The sequence below is a fragment of the Schistocerca nitens genome, chromosome 5 (assembly GCF_023898315.1).
Source record: "Schistocerca nitens isolate TAMUIC-IGC-003100 chromosome 5, iqSchNite1.1, whole genome shotgun sequence".
NCBI classification, from domain to species: Eukaryota; Metazoa; Arthropoda; class Insecta; order Orthoptera; family Acrididae; genus Schistocerca; species Schistocerca nitens.
In genome coordinates this window covers 58,064,979-58,089,952 of record NC_064618.1, presented here as the reverse complement: position 1 = coordinate 58,089,952, position 24,974 = coordinate 58,064,979, and the positions used below count along the sequence as shown (strand labels likewise).

Below are 24,974 nucleotides of genomic sequence, written 5' to 3'. Positions count from 1 at the left end.
GAAGCACCGAAGTCAACATTACCTTCCTTCAATTGGGTCAACTGACGGTGAATCGAGGAAGTACAGTACATACTGACGAAACTAAAATGAGCTGTAACATGGAAATTAAGCGTTTCCGGACACATGTCCACATAACATCTTTTCTTTATTTGTGTGTGAGGAATGTTTCCTGACAGTTTGGCCGTACCTTTTTGTAACACCCTGTATAACAAATCGTCAGCGTCGACCCAGCTGTTTTGCGATGCAGGAAAACAAAGCCATTTAACCAACGCTCTATTCCCTCGACGCCGTATGACCCTCTCTGTGAGATAGACATCTGATTCCGAGCTCTTCTGTAACTTTTTTGTGTAAAAGCATCCTGAAACTTTAGTACTACTGCTCTCCTTTAAGACATAGGTTCTAGGATTCGTTCTCTGCTCTTTGTAGGAAACTGTGAATATCTCGGTTGACAAGTTTGACATGTATGACTTCTCAAATGCTGTCTTGTGTTTTTAAATACGTACTAAATCACCTACATTAAATAGCTGTTTGCGCGGACCTAACATTTTAATACGATTGTATACTGTATCTAGAAGTCTAAAATCACGAACATCGATTGGTCTCATTTTTATTGTGATATGTTTGGTTCGATTATACTGTGCCATTATTTGCGGGAGGATATCGATTCATTTGTGTGAGCCACGAGGATTGAATTGCATTCACGTTCGGATTTTCACTGTTCTATTCAGACGTTCCACGATACTCGCTTCAGGAGGGTGAAAGTCGAGTAGTGCTGTATTCAATACCGCTCTTGAAATATCAGTCTTGAAATATCTATTGTAAAACTCACCGCCATGATCTGTTTGAAGGTTGGGCTTCGATTCGTTCCCGTCTGCAGCGAGCCATCAAACACATGCACGACTTCCTTCCCTGTTTCCGCTTTCGCGGGTAATTCCCATGCATATTTAGAATAAGTATCAATGATCATCAAAATATAGTTGAATCCGTTATTCACACGTGAATATTCCCTCATGTCGACAAGATCCGCCTGCGACAGGTCGTCCAAACCTTTAATCATAACATATCTTCGAGGGTATGTTATGTGTGCTGGTTTGTGCAGTTCTCGAACTACAGTTTCCGTACTTATTGGATGATGCCTCTCTCTCTAAGCTCAGGAATTATTGAAACAACTAGACTCGAATGAGCACCCGTAGCCGGTCTATTACCTTATTAGCTCACTGGGGTCGTCGTAAGAAGTCGACTGCTCTCATGCTGAATCTCAATACTATAACCACAGCTTTTTTTTCACCATCCAAAATAGGTTTTATGATGGATTTCTATTTCACATTGCTTCGGCTTTTTGCACTCTTGTGAAAATCAGTTAAAAGTAATACTTTACGACATATTTCCAGATCTTTAGGCGAATAATTCACAGTTTTTGTGGGTCTTAGGAAAATAAGGTTCAGTAGACCGGGTGTTCTATGAAATTGTTTTTTTTTTTTTTTTTCATTTAACGTTATAGTCTGTGTGCCCAACATGTACGGTTTCTCACCACTGCCGCCGAATGTTTTGTCTATCCTAGCGTCGATGTGACGGTTGATGAAATTGGCAACAGCGTCATCGTCGTAGTTGCGAAATTTCGCTGAGAGTTCATTGAGAGATTCAGTAACTGGTTTAAAGGTTTCTCGCAGTGTCTGCTCCCGCTTAAAATGCCCTAACCTCAGCAACCGTAAATTCTCGCGAACGGCCTTCCGTGCCTCGATGACTTTATGCTTAGTCGACATCTCGCTGTATACTAATCGGACTTCTGTGCAGCGTGAGGTTTTATATATCCGCTCTTCTTCTTCTTATGCTGCTCTCCCTTCTCGGTAGAAGCTATTTTCCCTTGAGTTAAGTTGCCTATTTTCTTTTCAACTGCGTTAACCCGTTTCTACAATGACCCGTTCTCAATGACAGCTATACCCCCTTCAGTTAAGCTGTTTGCTTTCTTCTCTATTGCATTAACCCCTATCATCCAGTGTATTGTTCAGTCTCCGAATAGTTTAAAAATACGTTTCTAGTTCCTTGCCTACACCTCCACCTTTATGTTGAAGAGTTTGAATTTTTGCGTCCGTGTACAAGCCAATGTTTTGTCTACGCACACACCCATCCTGTCAAACTGAGCTCCCAGCATGCGTATGAATTTATCCATGGTGATGCGTATAATGATGTACTCACCTCTTTGCATGGCTATCTACATAGGAAATCCTATAAATTCCGTCTGTACCTGCCACCATTCAGTTTTTTTGTTTTATCAATAGCGAGAAACACATACTGTGACTGATTCGAGCAATCTGCACCTATCTATAAAAAATCATTGAACGACAAATCTGTTCCTACATGAGCCTGGTAAATGTGTTTTAAATTCCAATCGTCCTGTTTGAATGCTATAAATAGGTTTTTATTATCCTTCACCAGCTGTTTTGGGATTTTGGAATAGTCTGACTCAGATAAAATACATCAACAGCCATATGGCGACCGAAACGGAAATATCGCCTAATTTGATCTTGGTTTTCCACAGCAACATCGTCAAATATGAACACTCTGTTTGGCTTTACTTTTTCCGATGGAGGAATATCACTGCTCCCATTGAATGTCACGTATGCCACACCATCTACACCCTGCAGAATCTCCTGTAGTAGTTGATATTTTGGCTAAAACAGTGTTATTTAAAATACACATACATGCTAAAAGCGGACTCCATCCGGATGTGTTAGCAGCGACATCAGAACATTTGTCTTGCCACAGTTGGATGGACCTAAAATTATTGCACGTATGTTGTCGGGAAGGAGTACACCATTCTTCTTCTTTTGGTCTTCTTGCACAGCGTCACAGCTCCAGTCGCTTACACCAAAGTCTTGACGCTTCGCCCACCCTGCTGTTATACCTACTACGTCAGGTACTGATGTGCAATGGGTTTTTATAGAAAATAATGAAAGCTATGCCCTTTCTATGATACCGACCATTTCAGGTACTGGCGTGCAATGGGCTTTTACGGCGGATTTAGTTAAATGCCAACTTTCTGCTGTTGCATGTTTCCAGTGAAAATACTGAGGCAATAGCTTTAGTACTTACAACTTAATAAGAGGTAAGAGATAAGAAAGACATACAGGGCTACATACATTTTTTATTCAGTAATCGTACACAAGATTCACTACATCAACTGGTTCTTTCTTCATCTTAACGCCAGTACATCATATAGAAAATAAAGCCTTCTTGTTAAAACAGAATTCAGAATGTATTCCTCTCAAACTTTTTGGAAGTACAGTAGTTTCCGTTGGTACCGTATTGACCCACTATTCGAAGTAGTCTGCATGCACACTGTTCACGCTTAGATACTCTGCAATGTCCCTATACACAGCTTTAACACAAGGCAGCCGTCTGTTCAGCCTTTCCAACACAATGGGTATCACTATCCGTAGATCGAAAAAGCTTTTAACGGTGGAGTTCTGTAGACAAATGGGTGTCTCCTGATTTCACACGGAGTGCAGAGTCATTGTACACAATTGTAATGGATAGAGTTAGAGCAGCACAGTAAATGTCCAGAGGAGGACGGCTCGGGTGATACTCGGCGGTCAACTGCTGCTTGATATACACTTTTGCACGAGAGAGTTCATCCCATTCCACCTCCGTAAACCGCACTTTAATACTTTCAGCTGCATTCTCGATCTCTATCACAATACGCCACTATCTGTCTGTGGTTGCTTCTATACCAATATGTAGACGTTTCGAACCACTAGCAGTTCAATTATACATTGAAGAGAAGAGCAGTGGTGGACAGGGCTTAATTGGTTTCTTCTCATCCACTACATTCTCACTCTGTCCATGCAGTATCACTGGAATATTCTGCGATGGCGCGTATCAAGGAGGTCAGTACCGACCTGCGTCATCCTGATTAGGACCCCTGGTGCACTTCAGCTAGTCAGGAGCTGGCTGGGTGTCTTCAACGAACAATAACAGCTGATTGTCCTGCTCCATCAAGCTGACCAGGCTCGCTACAGGATCCCAGGATACTGCTGCTGCTGCAGGTCCGGACGGGCTGGGACGCGTCGCAATTGCAGACCCGACGGAGTGAAGGAAGTCGCATCTGCTGATGAGCAAAGAAGAAGAACCGTTACAAGCGATAATAGAAGCACAAAGACCCTCACACGGCGGTAAACACAGACATTAAGCAGGGGGTACTTACTCTTCCGCAGCTTCTTCGTATTCTGTTGCTGCTGTGGCAGGATGATCTCGACTGGTGCTTCATTCTGGGCGACTGACTGCAGGTGAGCTGCAGAGCTGCTGGGCTCATCTTATATCCCAGTTGCGATCGGATGCTGCGTTCCTATTGGCTACTACCAATTTCAAGCGTCTCTGTGGTATAATTGTGTTATAGGGGTGCACTTGGGCTTTCCAACCAGGAGGACCAGGGTTCGAGTCCCGGAAAGGGTATCGCCAATTTTAATTTCCCACCAATTCCTGGGTGGAGTGGGATGTCAGCACAGCCCTGGAACAAGGAAATTCCCACCAAAATTCGAAATTACTGCCAAAATTCGAAATTCCTGCCAATAGGGTAGGTTCGGTAGGGGGAGGGTGGAGAGTAGGGAGGGGGCTGGGGGTCCACGTGCAGGCTGAGAAAAATACGTAACGTCATCCTGGGATGGGGATGGGCGTGGCTGAGGGATTGGGGTGGTCTGGGGCAGTGGTGATTAATTGATCAATTTAATTAATTTGCCTATCAATTTGATATCAAAATTGTGCTTGTGCCGCCAACTCCCTACTACTTACGTTAGAAGCAGTGGGAGCCAGGAATAACTGAAAGAACTGTAGAGTTAACAAAATGTAATGCTAAAGAGGATGAGGCCTTTCAGGCGGAGCAAAGTGAAGATATAATTAAGTCAGTTGTGCAAAAGTGGGAGGAAAAGCAAGTTGAGATTCTTGAGAGAACAAGAGACTTTTAGAATATAATTCATTAGTAATAAAATTGATACAGTGGAAGGATACATACTACATTTTAACAGTATCGTGCAGAATGATTTCAAGGAGGCTGATACAGACGACTTACGTGACATTTGTATGGAACTTATTGAAATGCAGGGCCTTATCGATCATGGTCAATGGATAGAAACCTCCAATGCGTTTGATAGACCAGGGGATATTTATGAAAAACTATGTGCTCCCGAAAGGAGGGGGGTTGATAAGTTGATAAATTATGTAAATCCAAAAGTAGGAGAGTATAATAGAGATACTCAAAGTAAAATAGCACTTACTGATAAAGAGTTTTTCGAAAACAGGTGTAAAATTAGAGGTGAAGAAACAGAAGAGTCGGATAGGAATTTTGAAGAAGGCCCAAGATGGCACAATGAGTGATTTCAAGGATGGTGAAGAGGAAAATATATTGTAAAGTAACTCTGGAAATGTAGGAGAATACCAAGAAATTAGGATGCGTGTTACGTAGAAAATGAGGAGCAGGAAATGGCTCAAGGGGACGTGGGCTAGACAAATAAGGTGCATGAAGTTAGTACTCCTAAAGTGAAGAGTGAAGGTGAAATTAGAGAATGGGGAAGTTTGTTCCTTAATATGGAATTAATATGACGAATAATGAGAAAAATAATAGAATCTCCTAGGGATACTAATAGTAATATAGACAATTTTGACAAATGGTTTAACAGCAAGGATGGCTCTGGCAAAAATACTAACAACAGAAGTAACGAAATAATAACAATTATTACCGATACTGATGAAGGAACGAAGTACTTGTAATAACAGTCTGCTGATGACATAAAACAACCAAATTTAATACAGATGTTTTTGAAACCCTTGAGGAGGGACCTACTAAAAATATCAATGAAAATGAGAATACTATTTATACTTCGAAAGCTACTATAAGAGATAACACAGAGGAATGTAACAGGACAGTCTCTGGTGTAAACAGTAAGTGATTATCCATTTCATAATGATTGACCCCTGGCTTTGAGCTCATATTCTGGTCACATTGGATTCTGACCATCGATATGTTATACCTTGCGGAAATCGTGGAAATGTCCACTTTTATTCAGTGTATGTATATTACATCTTACAAGGGGACCCTACATACTGTAAATGACGGATTTTGATGTGCTTCAAATAGGTTGTAGAGGCATTCACCCTGAGTGCCTGGCTACCCGGTTTTTTAGCGACGGGCCTTGGTTTTTGAGAAAATCAATTTTGAATTTCGTTGCGTGCTTTGTATACCCGTAACACTATACATATCCCGAGCAACTGAGCGTAGCGCAACGGTAAAGGTTCACGGCTACCGTGCTGGAAGTACCGTATTCGAATCCTGCTAGTCTACTTTTTTTTTAAATCGATCGAATTTTCCAATTTTATTTCAACGAATATCAACAAACAGTGTAACGTGTGCGAAATTATAAAGATACATTCAGTTATTAATTTTTTCTGTTATACAATATTAAAAAATCTTATTTTCACAGTCCACATTGCTTGATGTGCTAGAACAATATTGTGGGTGATACTAGAACGGTAGCCGTGAACCTTCACCACTGCGCTACGCTGACTTGCTCGAAATGTATGTAATGTTACGGACATACAAAAGCTCGCAATGAACTTCAAAATCGATTTTCTCAAAAACCAAGGCCCGTCGCTAAAAAAACTAGGTATCCAAGTACTCAGGGTAAGTGTCTCTACAACATTTTGAACCGCACCAAAATCCGTGATTTACCGTATAGGGGGTCCCCTTGTTAGTTCAAACGAGGGCGAGATACGTGATCATATTTAAGAGGAACTCTGCTCTTTCTAGCTTTTTGCAAGTGTCAACGTAACGACGCATAAAAATCAGACTATAATTAGGAGAAAAATGTCCTTCACATAGTTTAAAGATGCAACGCTGTTCTATTTCACTTTAAAAGTTGTTGTGTGGGTGCCGTGTAACACTAGCCGCAAATGAACTAGGGCCTCTGAGAACAGATCCTTTGATTGAGGGAGTGACGAAATCAAATAAGCGTGACTACAAGCGAACATTTAAGAAGGTAAGTGTACAGTTAGCACAAGTTGTTACGTGGGTGCAGCATAAGACTACCTGATTTTCAGCCCGGTAGTAAATTCGTTTGACTAATACATCTGTCAGAAATCTTGTACATTTGTCCGAAAAACTGAAAAAGCACGAAAACCCCGACTTACACCAAATTGCGAAGCGGAGAGTTGCAAAAGCTTACACATAATTTCGTTATTGCCCTAAACTGTACTTAATTCAGTACAAATCAACAAAATTCCACGAAAACAATTCTTTCTTTAGTCAGATAAGTTATGCACATTATTATTATTATTATTATTATTATTATTATTATTATTATTACTGTTGTTCTTATTATTGGCAGTGGCTGTAGTTGTATAAACTTGTTGATAAGCATAGCTGTTATATAGCAGATGCTATTAATTTCACACTCCCAAATTTATCTGAATCTAAAAATTTATGAACACCCAGAACGTATACTCACGAACAGATACTGGTTACATCATATGTCTTTACTAATGAACATTCCTCGTGTTTGTTAGTTAAGCAACTGTGTTAGTACCTGCAATGTATGCGGAGGACCGGAGTTGTCGCACCACCGCGCCGCCACTGTGATTATTCGAAATGATCTCAAATGAAATGATCAGATTACACAAGTAATGGGCAAGGCGACCTCTAGATTGCAGTTTATTGGTAGACTCCTGGAGCGATGCAGTCCTTCAAGAAAGGAAATTGCTTACAACACGTTACTTCGTCCAGTTTTAGAGTATTTTTCGTCTGTATGGGACCTTTATCAGTTGGGTCTGATTCAAGAGACTGAGAAGGTCTAAAGAAGAGCGGCAAGATTCGTGGCTGGTACATTTTGCCATCGCGAGAGCGTTACCAATCACATTGAAAGTTTGAAGTGGGACACACTTGCAGATAGATGACGCGCTAAACGAAAGGGGCTGCTCACTAAATTCCGAAATCCGATCTTCGCCGAGGATGTAGACTGTAGATCATATATTATTACCACCAACTTTCAAATCGCGCAATGATCACCATTCAAAGATAGTGAAATTAGAGCTCGTACTGAGGCGTTCAGGCAGTCGTTTTTCATTCGCGTGATCCGCAAGTGCAACAGAGGGATGTAAATATGGCTTTGGGGCGAATTGTGCCCTCCGCCACACACCGCTTGGTGGCTAGCGGCGTATATATACAGATGTAGATGACCGAGCTGGAAGCCAAAACCAGAGCCCCAGTCAGAAGGAAATAGACGTAGTTGGAAACTGCGTAATGATCGCTGCCAACGATGAAGCATAATGGGACTACAGCATCTACGATCGGCTGATTCGACAAACATGTGAAACATTATTTAAATAAAAATAATGTCTCAGTGGTGTCTACTATGAAAGAACGAGCGTCGAGTCATAAGTGCTTGTTAAAATTATTGTGGTGAACAAACAGGTGCGGTTATGGAGTAAAAGGAGAATAAATATCCCACATGCAGTGTAACTGAACATCTGAAGCGATAATGAATCGCTAAAAAAGCCAACTGTTTTTCAAATTTTCAAATGTGTGTGAATTCCTAAGGGACCAAACTGCCAAGGTAATCGGTCTCTAGACTTACACACTACATAAACTAACTTATGCTAAGAACAACACACACACCCATGCCTGAGGGAGGACTCAAATCTCCGGCGGGAGCGGCCGCGCATTTTTTTTTATATTTGTGTTTATGTACTGTTAAAATGTTAAACAACGCTCTTACTGATTTCTATAGGACAGTACCCAAGTTGTCGAAAAATAGGAGTGAAATGTTTAATTTTGTATTACTAAATTAATGCAACAAAATAATATCTCCCTAATGATTGCCACCGACAACCTGTTTAAAGATAATATTTCAAATTTTCTGTTCACTGTCTTGAAACCTGAATGTAAATCATTGCATTTTTATGTAACTTTGTATTCATTGTTTATCATATTAAAAACGGTAATGGGTATAGATATTACGAGAGCATGAGAAATGGAATAAGAATGCTGTGAGGACACTAGGAAACTGAAAATTAGTATGCTTTTGATATTTATATAAATTTGCAAAATATGTTTGTTGTAGGTCAATCTCTCACAATTTCATTTAATGAAAAAAATTGTTTAATGTAGATCAGATCGGTTTTTGAAGTTTGGAAAAAGCGTAAGTTTACTGCATGGGAAAAAGTAAGGGCCAGTTTTACTCCTATAAAAAATTACACCATGACTTCTTTACTTTCCGAATTGGATTTGTGTTTCAAAAAAGCCGCAGTTTTGAAAGGAAATCACCTAAGGGGATGCGTTAGATCCCCCTTGTATTGGATTGTATTTTATTTCCTAAATTTTCAGGCACTAGAACTCAGCAAATAGCAGATGTAATTTCCTCCCTTAAGCACCGCTGCAGAGAGCAGGAAGGGGCTTCCCACGACGGTAGAAGTGAGAGTGGACCATGTGGCGTGGTAGTGAATCATAGGAGTGAAGTACACGAGCCTTATGAATCTTGTTTGACAGTCAGTATGTACAGAAACCACAAGCGTTCTTTGTGAAACTCAGAATATTTTTAATTAAATATTAGTTATTAGAGTCTACTTTTGACATAACAAATAGCTTTGCAGTAAACCAAATTAATTCAGTAGAGAAGCCAATATTGTTAAATTACTGATAAAAGAGAAAGAGGTACGAAGTTCTACTATGTAAGTTAGAGATTTCGACCACTCGCCTGTCTCACCAATCGGCGTTGGGATGTGCTTGTAGTCTTTTCTTATGTGATAGTATTATCGTGCTCTGAAAGCTCTCTACATTTCTGAGAGCAATCATTTCTAACTATTACACTGTTACTGTTTTACAGTGCTGGATAATAAACACGTAATAGTGGCACTCCGGGACTAAATTCAAGTAAATTAGCTATCCATATGTCCACTTATTCTCACAGGTAGTCTGCTTGCAGCTTCTGAAGAATCCAATGCGCAACAAGAACTACTTCAAGGAACATCTACGAGAGATTCACAGAAAACAGGTACAACTAAATCCTACTCGCCAATTCATAATCCATAACTTGGTTAGCTTAAGTAGCGCAGTTGCGATATGAATGGCATGACCACTTACGCTGTACGTCACCTATAAGTCTTTCTCAGGAAATGCGGCAAAATTACAAAAAAATTTACATCGGTTTAGTGTAGCGAGGGGATTTTGTACCTCTTAGGATATCCATGGACAATTTGAAACGCATCACAGTCATGGTCAAATAGATACATTCTGCATTCCAAATGTTCACAGTGTTTTCCACATAGTAAACTAACAACCAGGATCTATGTTATCCAATATCTCAGCAAAATGTGATTGCCTCAGAGATGCTTTTACTTATATGACATCATTCCGAATCTAAAGCCCGCATTCATTTTCATTTTTACTTAAGACATTGAACGAAAACAACACATCAGATCAAAAAAAGTTTTATTCCAAATTGTTTGTCTCGTAGGGAACATCCAACAGCTTTAAAATTGTTAATAGGAACCGCCATTTTATAACATATTACAATTCTACAGCGAAATCTACATACCTTTTGTCTGAATCATTTTCTTCGTTTCGTCAGAGAAGGCGCCGTAACTGGAGGCATAGAAATGGGTACGCAGTCGTAATTTACGACATGGTACTCAATGGCTCTTGAATATCCAGTGGCACGTGGGGCCACACCTTCATGCTGCGAGGGTAGGACAAGGCAGTATTTCTTAACTTGTAATGGGAAACCTCACTCGCCACCTTGTGTTCCTCTGACATATCGAGCAGGGGACTACTTGAAGCGCCACTGTGGCCATGGCGCGAGGCGAACGATATTCTTATTTTCCAGTTACAGTAAGTGCACAATCGTAGTACCGTAAACGTTTCGGAACCAGCGCTTTTCAAATAACATTACACAAGACAGAAGCATATCTGCAGGAATGCCAGCACAGGCGTTTCTGATGCAATCGACCATGTCTTCAGGACCTGTTGGCACTTGCTGGTACAGCTTACATCTTAAACATCCCGACAGAAAGAAATCTACCGAGTTGAAATCCGACGATGTAGCCGGCCAATTAAGAGGGCCACCTCTGCCGATCCACCGGTCAGTGTAAACGCGGGCTAATACCTCACGTGTTTAAACTGAATAATGCTCTGGGAAACCCTCATGATGAAACCACATACATTGTCGAACATAGCAACTTGCAGTAGTACTAGTAGTTCCTTTTCGAAAAACGTTCGATATTGGCAGCCATTCAGCATGTCGTCGATAAAATATGGACCAATGAGTTTGTTCCCATGATGCCGCACCATACATTAACCAACCAATGATGTTGATGGCCAACTTGCCGTAACCAGCGGGGATTGTCTACACTCCAGCGATGCATGTTTTGCCAGTTAACGCTATGGTGTCCGCCCACTCGCCTAATATAGGGTGCCCAGGAAGTTGTTTTCTCGGATCGCCAGACAACATTTCAAGCAAATCGTATTAATGGAGTTTATTACAGTAAGTTAGATTGGTATGTCGCAAGGATATGGTGACATGCAAATAACCAATGTCCTTTGGTATATACAATTTCAATGCAATCAAAACAATACAGTTCATAAGTCACTGCTGTATCGTTTGCATAACGGCTCGTCTTCCCCTCCGGCCGCGGCTAGGCAGCGTGGTCCTTATATTCTCCTCCTGTAGAGGCTGCTCCCGTCTCGGTGTCGTCCTAGAGAGAGGTTCGTCAGTGTACTACTGGCTGACAACGTCTCACAGCCCTCTCTGCTCTCCTGTCCTTGATCGTTATGCCGGCGCTTCTCGTTACGCCAAAACTAACGCTACCATGGTTTGTGAATGTAGACCCATCGGAAAATAATACCTAGGCAAAGGACGTGTGGGTCGTTTGCATTTATTGACGTGTCCATTTACGAAACATTTCCTGGTCATGGGAATCGGTGCCATGAAGTTCTTGATCAGTAACATGCGGTATGGATGATACTTACGACGATGTAGTATTGTGACAATACTATCTACGGGCATTTCGGTATTGCGGTGTAATTGTTGTGCGCTTTTCCGTGGGTTGTGGTGCACTGGCGCTAGTGCAGCTCTTTCATTAACTTCTCGTGTAACACGTTTGCTTTGTTTTTCTTTTTGACATCAGACATGAAAGCATGCAGAACCTTGTAAAAGAACGAACGAGAGCGAACTTTTTCTGGGAAACGCTCGGCGTACAAGGCAACACCAGCCTCAACATTTCTCCTACATTCTCCCAAAATCAGAATCATTTCAATTTTTTCTTCTTCTATGGTTGTAACGATCATCGTCCACTTCACATCTGCTGTCCAAATGATAGGTAGGTGTGAGGCAATAAACACTACACTACCCAAAGACTGGAAAGTTGCACAGACCACGCCAATATTCAAGAAAGGTAATAGGAGTAATCCATTAAATTACAGGCCCAAACCAATAACGTCGATATGCAGCGGGATTTTGGAACATACAGAACATATATTGTGTTCGAACATTATGAATTACCTCGAAGAGAACGGTCTGTTGACACACAGTCAACACGGATTTAGAAAACATCGTTGTTGTGAAACGCAACTAGCTCTTAACACCCAAAGTGTTGGGTGCTATTGACAGGGGATTTCATATTCATTCCGTATTTCTAGATTTACAAAAGGCTTTTGACTCTGTACCACACAAGCGGCTTGTAATGAAATTGCGTGTTTATGGAATATCGCCTCAGAGTTCACAGCTCGTGGTCTCGCGGTAGCGTTCTCGCTTCCCGAGCACGGGGTCCCGGGTTCGATTCCCGGCGGGGTCAGGGATTTTCTCTGCCTCGTGATGACTGGGTGTTGTGTGTTCTTCATCATCATTGACTCGCAAGTCGCCGAAGTGGCGTCAACTAAAAAGGACTTGCAATACGGCGGCCGAACTTCCCCGCATGGGGCCTCCCGGTCAACAATGCCATACGATTATTTCATTTCACTTCATCGCCTCAGTTATGTGCCTGGGTTCTTGATTTCCTGTCAGAGATGTCACAGTTCGTAGTAACTGACGGAAAGTTAGAGGTATAGTCCGTCTGCTGTTTCCTTATCTATATAAACGATTTAGAAGACAAATCTGAGCAGCCGTCTTAGGTAGTATGGAGCAGATGATGTCGTTTATCGTGTAGTAAAGTCGTCTGAAGATCAAAATAAACTGCAAAACGATTTCGAAAAGATATCTGTATGGAGCGAAAATTGGTAAATGTCCCTATATAATGGAAAGAGAAAGGTTATCCATAAGAGTGCCGAAAGGAATCCGTTAAACTTCGGTCACGCAATAAATCACTCTAATCTAAAAGCTGTAAATTCTACTAAATACCTAGGTATTGCAATTACGAACACTTTAAATTGGAAAGAACACGTAGAAAATATTCTGGGGAAGGGAAACCAAAGACTGCGTTTTATAGGCAGAACACTTAGAAAATGAAACAGATCTACTAAAGAGACTGCCTACACTACACTTGTCTGTCCTCTTTACTGCTGCGCCGTCTGGGATCCTTACCAGATATGATTAATGCGGTACATCGAGAAAGTTCAACGAAGAGCAGGACGTTTTGAATTATCGCGAAATAGGGAAGAGCGTGTCATGGACATGATACAGGATTTGGGATGGACACTATTGAAACAAAGGCGTTTTTCGTTGCGGCGGAATCTTGTCACGAAATTTCATTCACCAACTTTCTCCTCCGAATCCTAAAATACACTCCTGGAAATTGAAATAAGAACACCGTGAATTCATTGTCCCAGGAAGGGGAAACTTTATTGACACATTCCTGGGGTCAGATACATCACATGATCACACTGACAGAACCACAGGCACATAGACACAGGCAACAGAGCATGCACAATGTCGGCACTAGTACAGTGTATATCCACCTTTCGCAGCAATGCAGGCTGCTATTCTCCCATGGAGACGATCGTAGAGATGCTGGATGTAGTCCTGTGGAACGGCTTGCCATGCCATTTCCACCTGTTGCCTCAGTTGGACCAGCGTTCGTGCTGGACGTGCAGACCGCGTGAGACGACGCTTCATCCAGACCCAAACATGCTCAATGGGGGACAGATCCGGAGATATTGCTGGCCAGGGTAGTTGACTTACACCTTCTAGAGCACGTTGGGTGGCACGGGATACATGCGGACGTGCATTGTCCTGTTGGAACAGCAAGTTCCCTTGCTGGTCTAGGAATGGTAGAACGATGGGTTCGATGACGGTTTGGATGTACCGTGCACTATTCAGTGTCCCCTCGACGATCACCAGTGGTGTACGGCCAGTGTAGGAGATCGCTCCCCACACCATGATGCCGGGTGTTGGCCCTGTGTGCCTCGGTCGTATGCAGTCCTGATTGTGGCGCTCACCTGCACGGCGCCAAACACGCATACGACCATCATTGGCACCAAGGCAGAAGCGACTCTCATCGCTGAAGACGACACGTCTCCATTCGTCCCTCCATTCACGCCTGTCGCGACACCACTGGAGGCGGGCTGCACGATGTTGGGGCGTGAGCGGAAGACGGCCTAACGGTGTGCGGGACCGTAGCCCAGCTTCATGGAGACGGTTGCGAATGGTCCTCGCCGATACCCCAGGAGCAACAGTGTCCCTAATTTGCTGGGAAGTGGCGGTGCGGTCCCCTACGGCACTGCGTAGGATCCTACGGTCTTGGCGTGCATCCGTGCGTCGCTGCGGTCCGGTCCCAGGTCGACGGGCACGTGCACCTTCCGCCGACCACTGGCGACAACATCGATGTACTGTGGAGACCTCACGCCCCACGTGTTGAGCAATTCGGCGGTACGTCCACCCGGCCTCCCGCATGCCCACTATACGCCCTCGCTCAAAGTCCGTCAACTGCACATACGGTTCACGTCCACGCTGTCGCGGCATGCTACCAGTGTTAAAGACTGCGATGGAGCTCCGTATGCCACGGCAAACTGGCTGACACTGACGGCGGCGGTGCACAAATGCTGCGCAGCTAGCGCCATTCGACGGCCAACACCGCGGTTCCTGGTGTGTCCGCTGTGCCGTGCGTGTGATCATTGCTTGTACAGCCCTCTCGCAGTGTCCGGAGCAAGTATGGTGGGTCTGACACACCGGTGTCAATGTGTTCTTTTTTCCATTTCCAGGAGTGTATTTTGTTGACGCTGACCTAAACAGAGAGAAACGATGATCATAATAAAATAAGGGAAATCAGAGCTGGCTCGGAAAGATATAGGTGTTCGTTTTTTCCACACTCTGTTCAAGAGTGGAATAATTAAGAATTATTGCGAAGGTGGTTCGATGAACACTGCCAGGCACTTGAGTGTGATTTCCAGATTATCAATTTAGATGTAGATCTACAAGAAATATTGTAATGTTTAAAGCCACTGGCTATTCTGCGATTGCACGATACGTGTACTGCATGTTATGATACGTCGCAGTTCGCTGTATGACCACTGTGTCGCGTCGAGTTGTCCCCTGTTCCGTTGGTCGGAGGATTACAACGTTGCGAAATACTGGCCTCTCCTACCCTCGCAGCTGAAAGTGGGGTCCCACGTGTCATTGTATATTCAAGGACCATTGTGCAGCATGTCGTAAATTACTATTGTGTACCCATTTCTAGTCCTCTGATTACAGCACCAGTTCGGAAGGGCATACCACAGAGCTGCTTAAGCGTCTAAACAAGTCTGTATAGGCAATGAGAAAGATGTCAGATGTAGGAGTCATAAATATAAAAAAACTTCCATACTTTGCAAACTTTCATTCTGTTATGTCATATGGGATCATAATCTGGGGCAACTCATCAAACCGAGCAAAAGGTTTTAGGGTGCAAAAGCGTGTGATAAGAATCATTTGTGGTGTAAATTCAAGAACATATAGAAACCTGTTCAACGAACTTTGTATTATAACCACTGCTCCTCAGTATATTTATTCCTTAATGAAATTTGTTGCAAGTAATTTATCTGTATTTCCAACCACTAGCTCAATACATAGTATCAAAACTAAAAATAAGAACAATATACATAAAGACCTAAAATCACTTACCTTGGTCCAAAAAGGCGTTCAATATTCAGGAACACACATTTTCAATAAATTGCCAGCAACCTTTAAAAACTTGGTTTCAGATAAAGCACGGTTTAAACAGAGTCTGAAAGACTTTTTGATAGGCAATTCCTTCTACTCTATAGATGAATATCTTAACAAGGATTGTTAAGCCAGCTTGAGTAAAAATGTCTGTTAGATTTCAGTTTCGATAGCACTTAGTCACAACAGTCAAGATTAGGTATTTTGTGTATGATAAATTTGAAAATAGTGCATAACAATGTGTCTTCCTGACGGCGTGTTAATTCTGTAAATATTGGCTGTTGCAGTTTACCAAATTGTATTCACCTATTTCGACAATCTCCTGACAAATGATCAGAGTAGTAAGTATTATATTCAAATGTTTTGTCTTTATGTTATACTTTTGACATGTTCCACATCCACGAGAATCATCTCTTTTGGGTCTATGGAACGAAAACTGAATCTGAATCTGATCTAATCTAATCTAATCTCTGGATGTGTATCAAATTACTAGTTAACAGTAGATAAAAGAATACAGGATTTAATACAAGCGTTGAATCATAGAGTAGGTAGGACCGAGGAAAATCACCTGTGACGCGGCGAGAACGCTACAGCCTCCTCCGGAGATATCGTTTCTCACGTTCGGAGACATTCCCGCGGCAGCAGTTGCTGTTCCAATGGTTATGAATAGGAATGAGTCGACTTTTCGACTGTATACAGTGCATATCTTGTCTTGACCATTATACCGCTCAAAATAATAGAAGCTTCCAAATTACGGTAGCATTCAATAAGTAACCGCCATCTGTAACGGATAAGCTGAAGAATGTTTCGTCGAAAGTACAGCGTCTGCCTGTCAGTTCGCTAGCGGTTTGGAGCGTGGCACGTTAATGATTTCTGATTTTTTAACATTTTTGTTATTTTTCTATTAATACCTTTTGATTTTATAGTGGGCAGCATTTTACGCAAGGGCTGTGGAAACAGAAATTCGTGGGGCTGGAAATGGCGATTTTGATTTATTTGTGAAACAATTACACGCATTTTTATTGTTGTTAATTTCTATGCAGTATAATGTAATATAATTGCAATTTAGAGGTTTAGAACATGCCCAGTCTGCAGCCACACGTACGTCCGTCATTTTAGAATCGATGAACCAAAAGTTCACTGATAAACTTTCAGGGGTTGTTCAACGATACCTTCTGAGTATTTTGGTATAATGGACCCTTGGTCTCCGGTGACTAGTTACAGACTAATAATAGACGCATAATTTATTCAGTTCGTTACTGCAGTCATTCTTGTTTCTGTGAAGATATCTTCACAACAGTGAAGACGTCTGAAATAATAAGCAACCAAACGTGCATCACACGACGCAGGACACAGAGCAATGCAACAACCCTCTGACGAAACACTGTGCTGCGTTGTGGACGCCGTCGCTGCAGGAACAGCTGAGCATAGCGTCCATGTGTCGCTCTTCGAGAGCATTCAGTGAACCCAAACACGAGTAGCATATTGGCCTGCCTTTCGTCATTAGTACTGCTGTGTACGATTGTGAACGTACGATGGATACTGCAGGAAAAACAAACACAAGACAGAACTGGGTAGCACTGACAGCAAGGTCGAAGACGAAGAATAAAAGGTGTTCTACTGTTGCCAAGAGATGGTACCGTGAGTGACTGGAAACAAGAGACACAGCACATATCGTCGACATCTGAACTGTTGTGCACTAATTTCAGTGTAATATAAATACACAGCTAACTATGGTAAGAAAACAAACGAAATGTCGTAACTCTATAACGAGCTATCGGAACCGTCGGTCTGTTATACCAGAATACTCAGAAGGCGTCCTTCAACAACCTCTGAAAGTTAGTCGGTGGAGTTCTGGGTCACCGTGTACAGGATGATACAAAAAAAAAAAAAAAAAAAAAAATGGAGTTACAAACTAACATGGCACATCAGGCATACGACAAGGATCAGTAACCACACAGGAACCGTGGGTAGCAAACGCCACTAGAGGGCGCTATGGACACTTGTGGGTTGGCATCGCCGGAGATTGTTTAATGGCACCGTACATTCTCCTGGAACCGACATGATGGTCGCAGGTATCTCGTATTCGTGCGACAGGTTCTGCCGGACATGCTGAATGATGTTCCCATGTCTATTCGTAGCCTCATTCGATTTCCGCGCGACGAAGCTCCCGCGCGTTTGAGCAGACAAGTAAGGCGACATGTGCATGCTACCTTTCCCAGCCTTTGGATTGATCGCGGTGGGCTTCAGTATCACGCGATCTGGCCCCAATCGATTTTTTCCTGTGGGGGGTATCTGAAGGGCCTTATCTATGAAACACCTGTTACATCGCCGGTGGATCTAGCGGGCAGGATTGCTGCAGCAGCAGGATGTCTTCGACATACACCAGGTACCTTTGAGAGGGTGCGCCGTTCAACGCAGCGTCGATGTCAGCCGTGTCTCGATGCATCTGGACAAAACTTTGAGCTTCTCCTCCAATGGACGTCCATTTGCACTATGTGGCTAAATAACTGCAACGCCCTTTAGTAGCCCCCGATGGCCTATACGACTCCTGGTTCGTATATGATTATTGATCCTTGCTGTATGCCCGATTTGCCATGTCAGTTTGTAAACGTTTTGTTTTTTTTAATTACCCTGATGGCCACATCGAGATTAATAATCCGTTGTGTAAATATTTGTAGCTAAACTACAAGAGTAATAAATGAAAACATAGCCTACAGTTACTAAGTAAAGCGTTCCAAGACATGTTTCGTAAATTTCAATTCCCGTTTTATTAGCTACTTCTGCTAGTATTTATCGACATAGACAGGGGGGGGGATGACGGGACAAAAGTCACGGGATACCTCCGAATATCGCGTCGGACGTCTTTTTGCCCGGCGTAGTGCGTTAACTCGACGTGGCATGGACACATCAAGTCGTTAGAAGTCCCCTGCAGAGATACTGACCACGCTGCCTCTGCAGCCGTATATAATTACGAAAGTGTTGCCGGTGCAGGACTTTGTGCACGAACTGACCACTGGATTATTTCCCATAAATGTTAGATAGCATTCATGTCGGGCGATCTGGGTGGCCAAAGCATTAGCTCTAATTGTTCAGAATGTGCTTCAAATCAATCGCGAACAATTGTGGCTCAGTGACATGGCGCACTGTCTTCCATAAAAATTCCATCGTTTGAGAACATGAAGTCCACGAGTCACGGCAAATGGTCTCCAAGTAGCCGAACACAACCACCTCCAGTCAATGATAGGTCCAGTTCGAGCAGAGGGCACAATCTATTCCATATAAACACAACCCACCCCATTACGGAGCCGCCACCAAATGCACAGTGCCTTGTTGACAACTTGGGTCCATGGTTTCGTGGGGTTTACGCCAAACTCGAACCCCATCATCAGCTCTTACCAACTGAAACTGGGCTCTCTGCTCTGAGCACTATGGGACTTACCATCTGCGGTCATCAGTCTCGTAGAACTTAGAACTACTTAAACCTAACTAACCTAAGGACGTCACACACATCCATGCCCGAGGAAGGATTCGAACCTCCGACCGTACCGGTCGCGCGATTCCAGACTGAAGCACCTAGAACCGCTCGGCCACACCGGCCGGCCTGAAACTGGGACTAATCCGACCAGGCCACTGTTTTCCAGTCGTATAGGGTCCACCGATATGGTTACTAGCTCAGGAGCCGCGCTGCAGGCGATGTCGTGCATTTAGCGAAGGCACTCGCGTCGGTCTTCTGCTGCCACCGTCCATTAGCGGCAAACTTTGCCAAACTGTCCTCACAGATATGTTCGTCGTACGTTCCACATACATCTTTGCGGTTATTTCACGCAGTGTTGCTTGTCTGTTACAACTGACAGCTCTACGCAAACAACACTACTCTCGGTCGTTAAGGGAAGGCCGTCGGTCATTGCGTTGTCGGTGGTGAGAGGTAATGCGTTTAATTTGGTATTGTCGCGACACTCTTGACATTGTGGATCTCGGAATATTCAATTATTATATTCTCCGAAATGGAATGGTTCATGCGTCTAGGTCCAAGTACCATTCCGCATTCAGTGTCTGTTAATGCCCGTAGTGCGCCCTCGATCACGTCGGACACCTTTTCACATGAATCACCCGAGTACAAATAACAGGTCCGCCAATGCACCGCCTTTTACACATTTTGTTCAAATGGTTCAAATGGCTCTGAGCACTATGGGACTCAACTGCTGTGGTCATAAGTCCCCTAGAACTTAGAACTACTTAAACCTAACTAACCTAAGGACATCACACACATCCATGCCCGAGGCAGGATTCGAACCTGCGACCGTAGCGGTCGTGCGGTTCCAGAATGTAGCGCCTTTAACCGCTCGGCCACTCCGGCCGGCACACATTTTGTAGGCGATACTAACGCCAACTGTATATGTGCATATCGCTATTCCATAACTTTTGTCGCCTCAGTGTATGGACATTGCATGATATTTATGCTAAAACAAAATGTCATTTCCAACTTTACGACAAAATGCTGTTTAAAATACTGTTTGAAATTTCTCTGTATATCGCCCGAGTGTGGTGGGGTCAACGGCAAGAAACGATTTCATGCAAATATGCGTCATTCGTCTCCGGGGCCCTTCAATCCCAAGCCCTACCAGGTATTTATCTCCAAAGATAAACCTTAGAAACTGACTACCAGTGAAAAACTATTGTCACTTGCTATTAACATCCTCGGCAAAAAACTATTACATGATATATCATAGCAAAATAAATTAGAGCAAGAACTTTATATGTCTGCGTTATCTGGAATGATGATATGTAATCGAGGAAGCGCGAGATGTGCTGAAACCTGGCTGCAGACGTAACAAATGAGTAGGCGCGCACTCACAGCGAGGTCGCCGCGGCGGTTGGCCCTCTCGCGGTCGGCGAGCGCGACGAGCAGCGCGTCGGAGATGGGCCCGGCCAGCAGCGAGCAGTCGCGCTGCTCCAGCAGAGCCGGCGTCTGGAAGAGCGCGGCCGCGCGCCGCCGGTGCTCGAACTGCTCCCGCGACAGGGTGTTGGGATTCCTGCGCAGCAGCCAGTGCCGGCCTGACACTCCACCCGCCTCACGGCCCTGCCTTCTCCCGCCACTTACCACACTGCTACTCGTTACCTACCACTTCACTTCCATCTTCTGTTAACTGCACGCAATAGACCAGGATATCAAACTTTTTTACTCGAGAAACAATTCTGACATTCTAGGGCGGCGCCTCGGGCCGCACAGGTATCGGCCTTATTACTAAATGGCTACCCGCATAAATTAGTATTTTATGAGCCCCTAATATACCACCTATAGTAAGCGAGCGATAATTTGACCGCTGGCCACCAAGCACCGAATGTTAAAAGTCGGCACCTTTCGAACATTTCGTGTCGACTATTCTCTGTTTCACTTTGCTGACCACCCACAGCGACGCCAAAGTAGTAACAATGTAGTTGCCTCACGACGTGTTGTTGTGTTTTCTATGTGAGCGGGTGATTACCGGTAGCTAGTTAATAACAGTAATTATATATAAATGCATTATGCAACACGAGAAATAATCACAAATGCTAATTAACTGTTTCTAAACTTATTTTTCTTCTACACATTGCGTTGTATTACAACAGATTTAATTTCATATTCATCGGTACATAAATGTGCCGCATTCCAGCAAGATCGTCTATATAAATCACGAATCCGAGTTACTTCCGTATCAAAATTTATATCATAGCATTACGTCGGTAGGAGTCGCGCACGTCAGTGAGTTGTTACTACTGGAAGACAAACAATAGAATATTCTCCCTCTCACATCCTCTAATCTCGTAGTGGTAACGCTACTTACTCCTCTGCCCCTCACGTAAGCTGTCAATTTTATTCAGCTCGCGTCCGAATTCACCAACGTCAGTTAAAAGTAAGCACACCTTTAAATTATTACTGTCTCTATAATTATATTTGTTTGTTACTGACCAGGAAAACTACACTCGTAAGAACCTCTCAACGTTAGTAAAGCTTTTTGGATTCGGCTGTTAGTTGCTAGAAGTATTTTATGCTCTTCATATACATAAACTGAGGTTGAGTGCTCGCTTCTGCCTGTATATTCGGGCTAATCTCAAGGACTACTGTAGTGATTTTGATCCTGTTCTGACTACCAGATAGACTGATTCACGAGGAAGATTTGTGTGTATAATTTTATAAATATTTCATTAAAATTGGTTTGGAAACGATGCCATTGCCACATAACTGTACAGTCACCGCATCTGCAGACAACAGTGAACGTTCAGCAGAATCTGAGTCGGATCTGGCGGTTTACCGGTAAAGCGCGTGCCTGAAAACCGAAAGCTCGCAGATTAGAATCCGGTCGGGCCACGGATTTTTCAATGTCTTGTAACCTAGCATACATCTCTCTATGAAGTAGAGAATCGCCAGAGGCAGAACTAAGTCCGGATTCCATATCAAACTGTAGGGTATAATCGAAGTTGATGATCTCGTGGTCTAGTCGTAAAGTGCGTGCTTGCTAACGGAAGCGTTGTGGTATCGAATGCTTAAATAATTGATATGATTACCGGTTTCAAGTGGTCCGACCGTAGATACTTCGTGTTACCAGTACGAAACCGGGCCGAATCGCTAATACGAGTAAAATACGACTGAGATCTACTAAGGAGACTTCCTACATCTACGCTTGTCCGTCCTCTTTTAGAATACTGCTGCGCGGTGTGACATCCTTAGCAGATAGGATTGACGGAGTACATCGTAAAAGATCAAAGAAGGGCAGCACGTTTTGTATTATCAAGAAACATGGGAGAGAGTGTCACTGAAATTATACAGGATTTGGGCTGGACATCATTAAAAGAAATGCGTTTTTCGTTGCGACGGAATTTTATCACGAAATTTCAACCAACAACTCCTCCACCGAAAGCGAAAATATTTTGTTCACACCGACCTACATAGGGAGAAACGATCACCATGATAAAATAACTGAAATTAGAGGTCGTACGGCAAGATATAGGTGTTCGTTCTTTCCGCGCGCTATATGATATTGGAATAATGTAAAATTGTGAAGATGGTTCGATGAACCCTCTGCCAGGCACTTAAATGTGATTGGCAGAGTGTGGATGTAGATGTAGATATAGATAAGATCCGCTGGCTGCACAGATATTTGATTTGAGGCTCATGCGGCACGCGGGCCGCAATTTGACGACCACTCATTTACAAGCTTCTTACATTTGAATCAAATTTTACCTAGTTTCCGAAAAACGTCAGCATAATCTAATGCTGATTACCAGGCGACGCTCTCTACTTTCCAACAAAAACATTCGCTGGAGCAGAGCAACTGGTAAAAATGTGCGATGGTTATACTTTTCCTGGAGTATTCCGAGATGTATACTGACGGTATCAAAACCACAGCTGAAGGCAGAGTGGGTTCCGCATTCCTATCTCCAGGGAGAGGCTGCAAGGAATTTATTCATCTCCCCAGTGAAATATCAGGTGGTTATTACTAAAGTGCAGCAACTCAGCCCCTGTCGTATGGCAGTGAAACTTGGTACACATGGTAATGCGTTAATACTGAACTGATTTACACTGGAAAAAATTAGTTCTAATTTTGGCCAGCAGTTGCATATGTGGCGCTGTACACTGTTTGTACGACAGTGTGACATAAACACTGTCGTTTGACAAGGCATAACACGAGTAAATAGTATGGCTATCGAGAATAGAGACTGTACTTCGTTAGGGAAACTGTTTTATCTAATGGCAGTAATTACAGTGCTGCACTGAGAGAGTATCGCCAACTGAAAGGTGTGAGGAGGGGCCCAATTTCATTGAATGGTTTAAAGGAAATCATAATGAAATTCGAATACACAGGCGACACCTGGAACAGAAAGGAGTCAATATTGGGGTAAAGCCGATCTGCGCCACTTTTGATATCAAACTGATACGCTAATTGATTAAACTGATCAATTGAACCACCGCTCCCTTTAGTGTAATGTTCTGCTAAATGGTTTTTCATGCAACCCCCATGGCTCCTCGTCGCAGATGTCATCAAATCTATTGTCTGGTAAATGGTTTCCCCCCATACCTCCTCCCTCCATATTAATCTATTGTTATACTAATTGGTTTATGACAACATGGGGGTTGATTTATAACCTCCTGGGATTAACCCATCCTTCTGAGAAACTGCCCACCCCACACTCTCCACCTCCTCCTCTCCCACCTATACATAATAGGGAAGCCGGTCCTGGGACACTTTTTTCATCACCCCTCCGCAGTTCAGTTCTAAGCCAATTTTCCCCCTCCTGGGAAATCCCACCAATCCTCCCCTCCTCTCCCCAACTGTGCCCTCCCACTTTCCCTCCCCCCCCCCCACATTTGTGAATTGCTGGGAAAAAGATGCAGTCTGTGCTTAAATGCTGGAGAGGAAGGATGTCATGACGCGAAATTCAAATCAATGTTAGTTACATTGCAGAAGATATATTGTTTATTTATAAAACTCATTTTGCATATTCTTTATTTAATCATTTTGTGACAGACAAGGTTCCTCCCGTCTTCCCCCACTTGTGAACTGGTGTAAAAAGTCTGGAGAGAAATGCACTCACTTTATTTTTGGCAGGAAATGTGTTCAGTTGAGAAGATGTTGAGAGAGGAGCTTAATAAGTGTATTACCTGTAAATAGACAACTGAGGATGTGTTTTCCATAGACTCCTACATAAAGAATGGAAGGAGGTGATAATGGATGAGTGTAGGGAGAATACTTTTCAGCAACTAATGGCGATGCAGTGGGATTTGTTCAGGATGGATTTCGCAGCTCACAGAGACTATTTCCTGTGCTGCAGCTGTTTGTGTTTTTTGAAATGGCCTGTCAATCCACAGTGCAGAAGACA

General features: G+C 43.1%; 1 protein-coding gene across 1 annotated transcript in view; it reads right to left on the bottom strand.

Annotated features, from left to right (window-relative positions):
* LOC126260278 (cilia- and flagella-associated protein 299-like) overlaps positions 1-24,974 on the bottom strand; it is a 95,806-nt gene that overhangs the window by 44,257 nt on the left and 26,575 nt on the right. Inside the window, exon 2 of the mRNA XM_049957604.1 lies at positions 20,971-21,148. Within this exon, the coding sequence (XP_049813561.1) occupies positions 20,971-21,148 (178 nt within the window). The remainder of the gene's footprint in view (positions 1-20,970; positions 21,149-24,974) is intronic.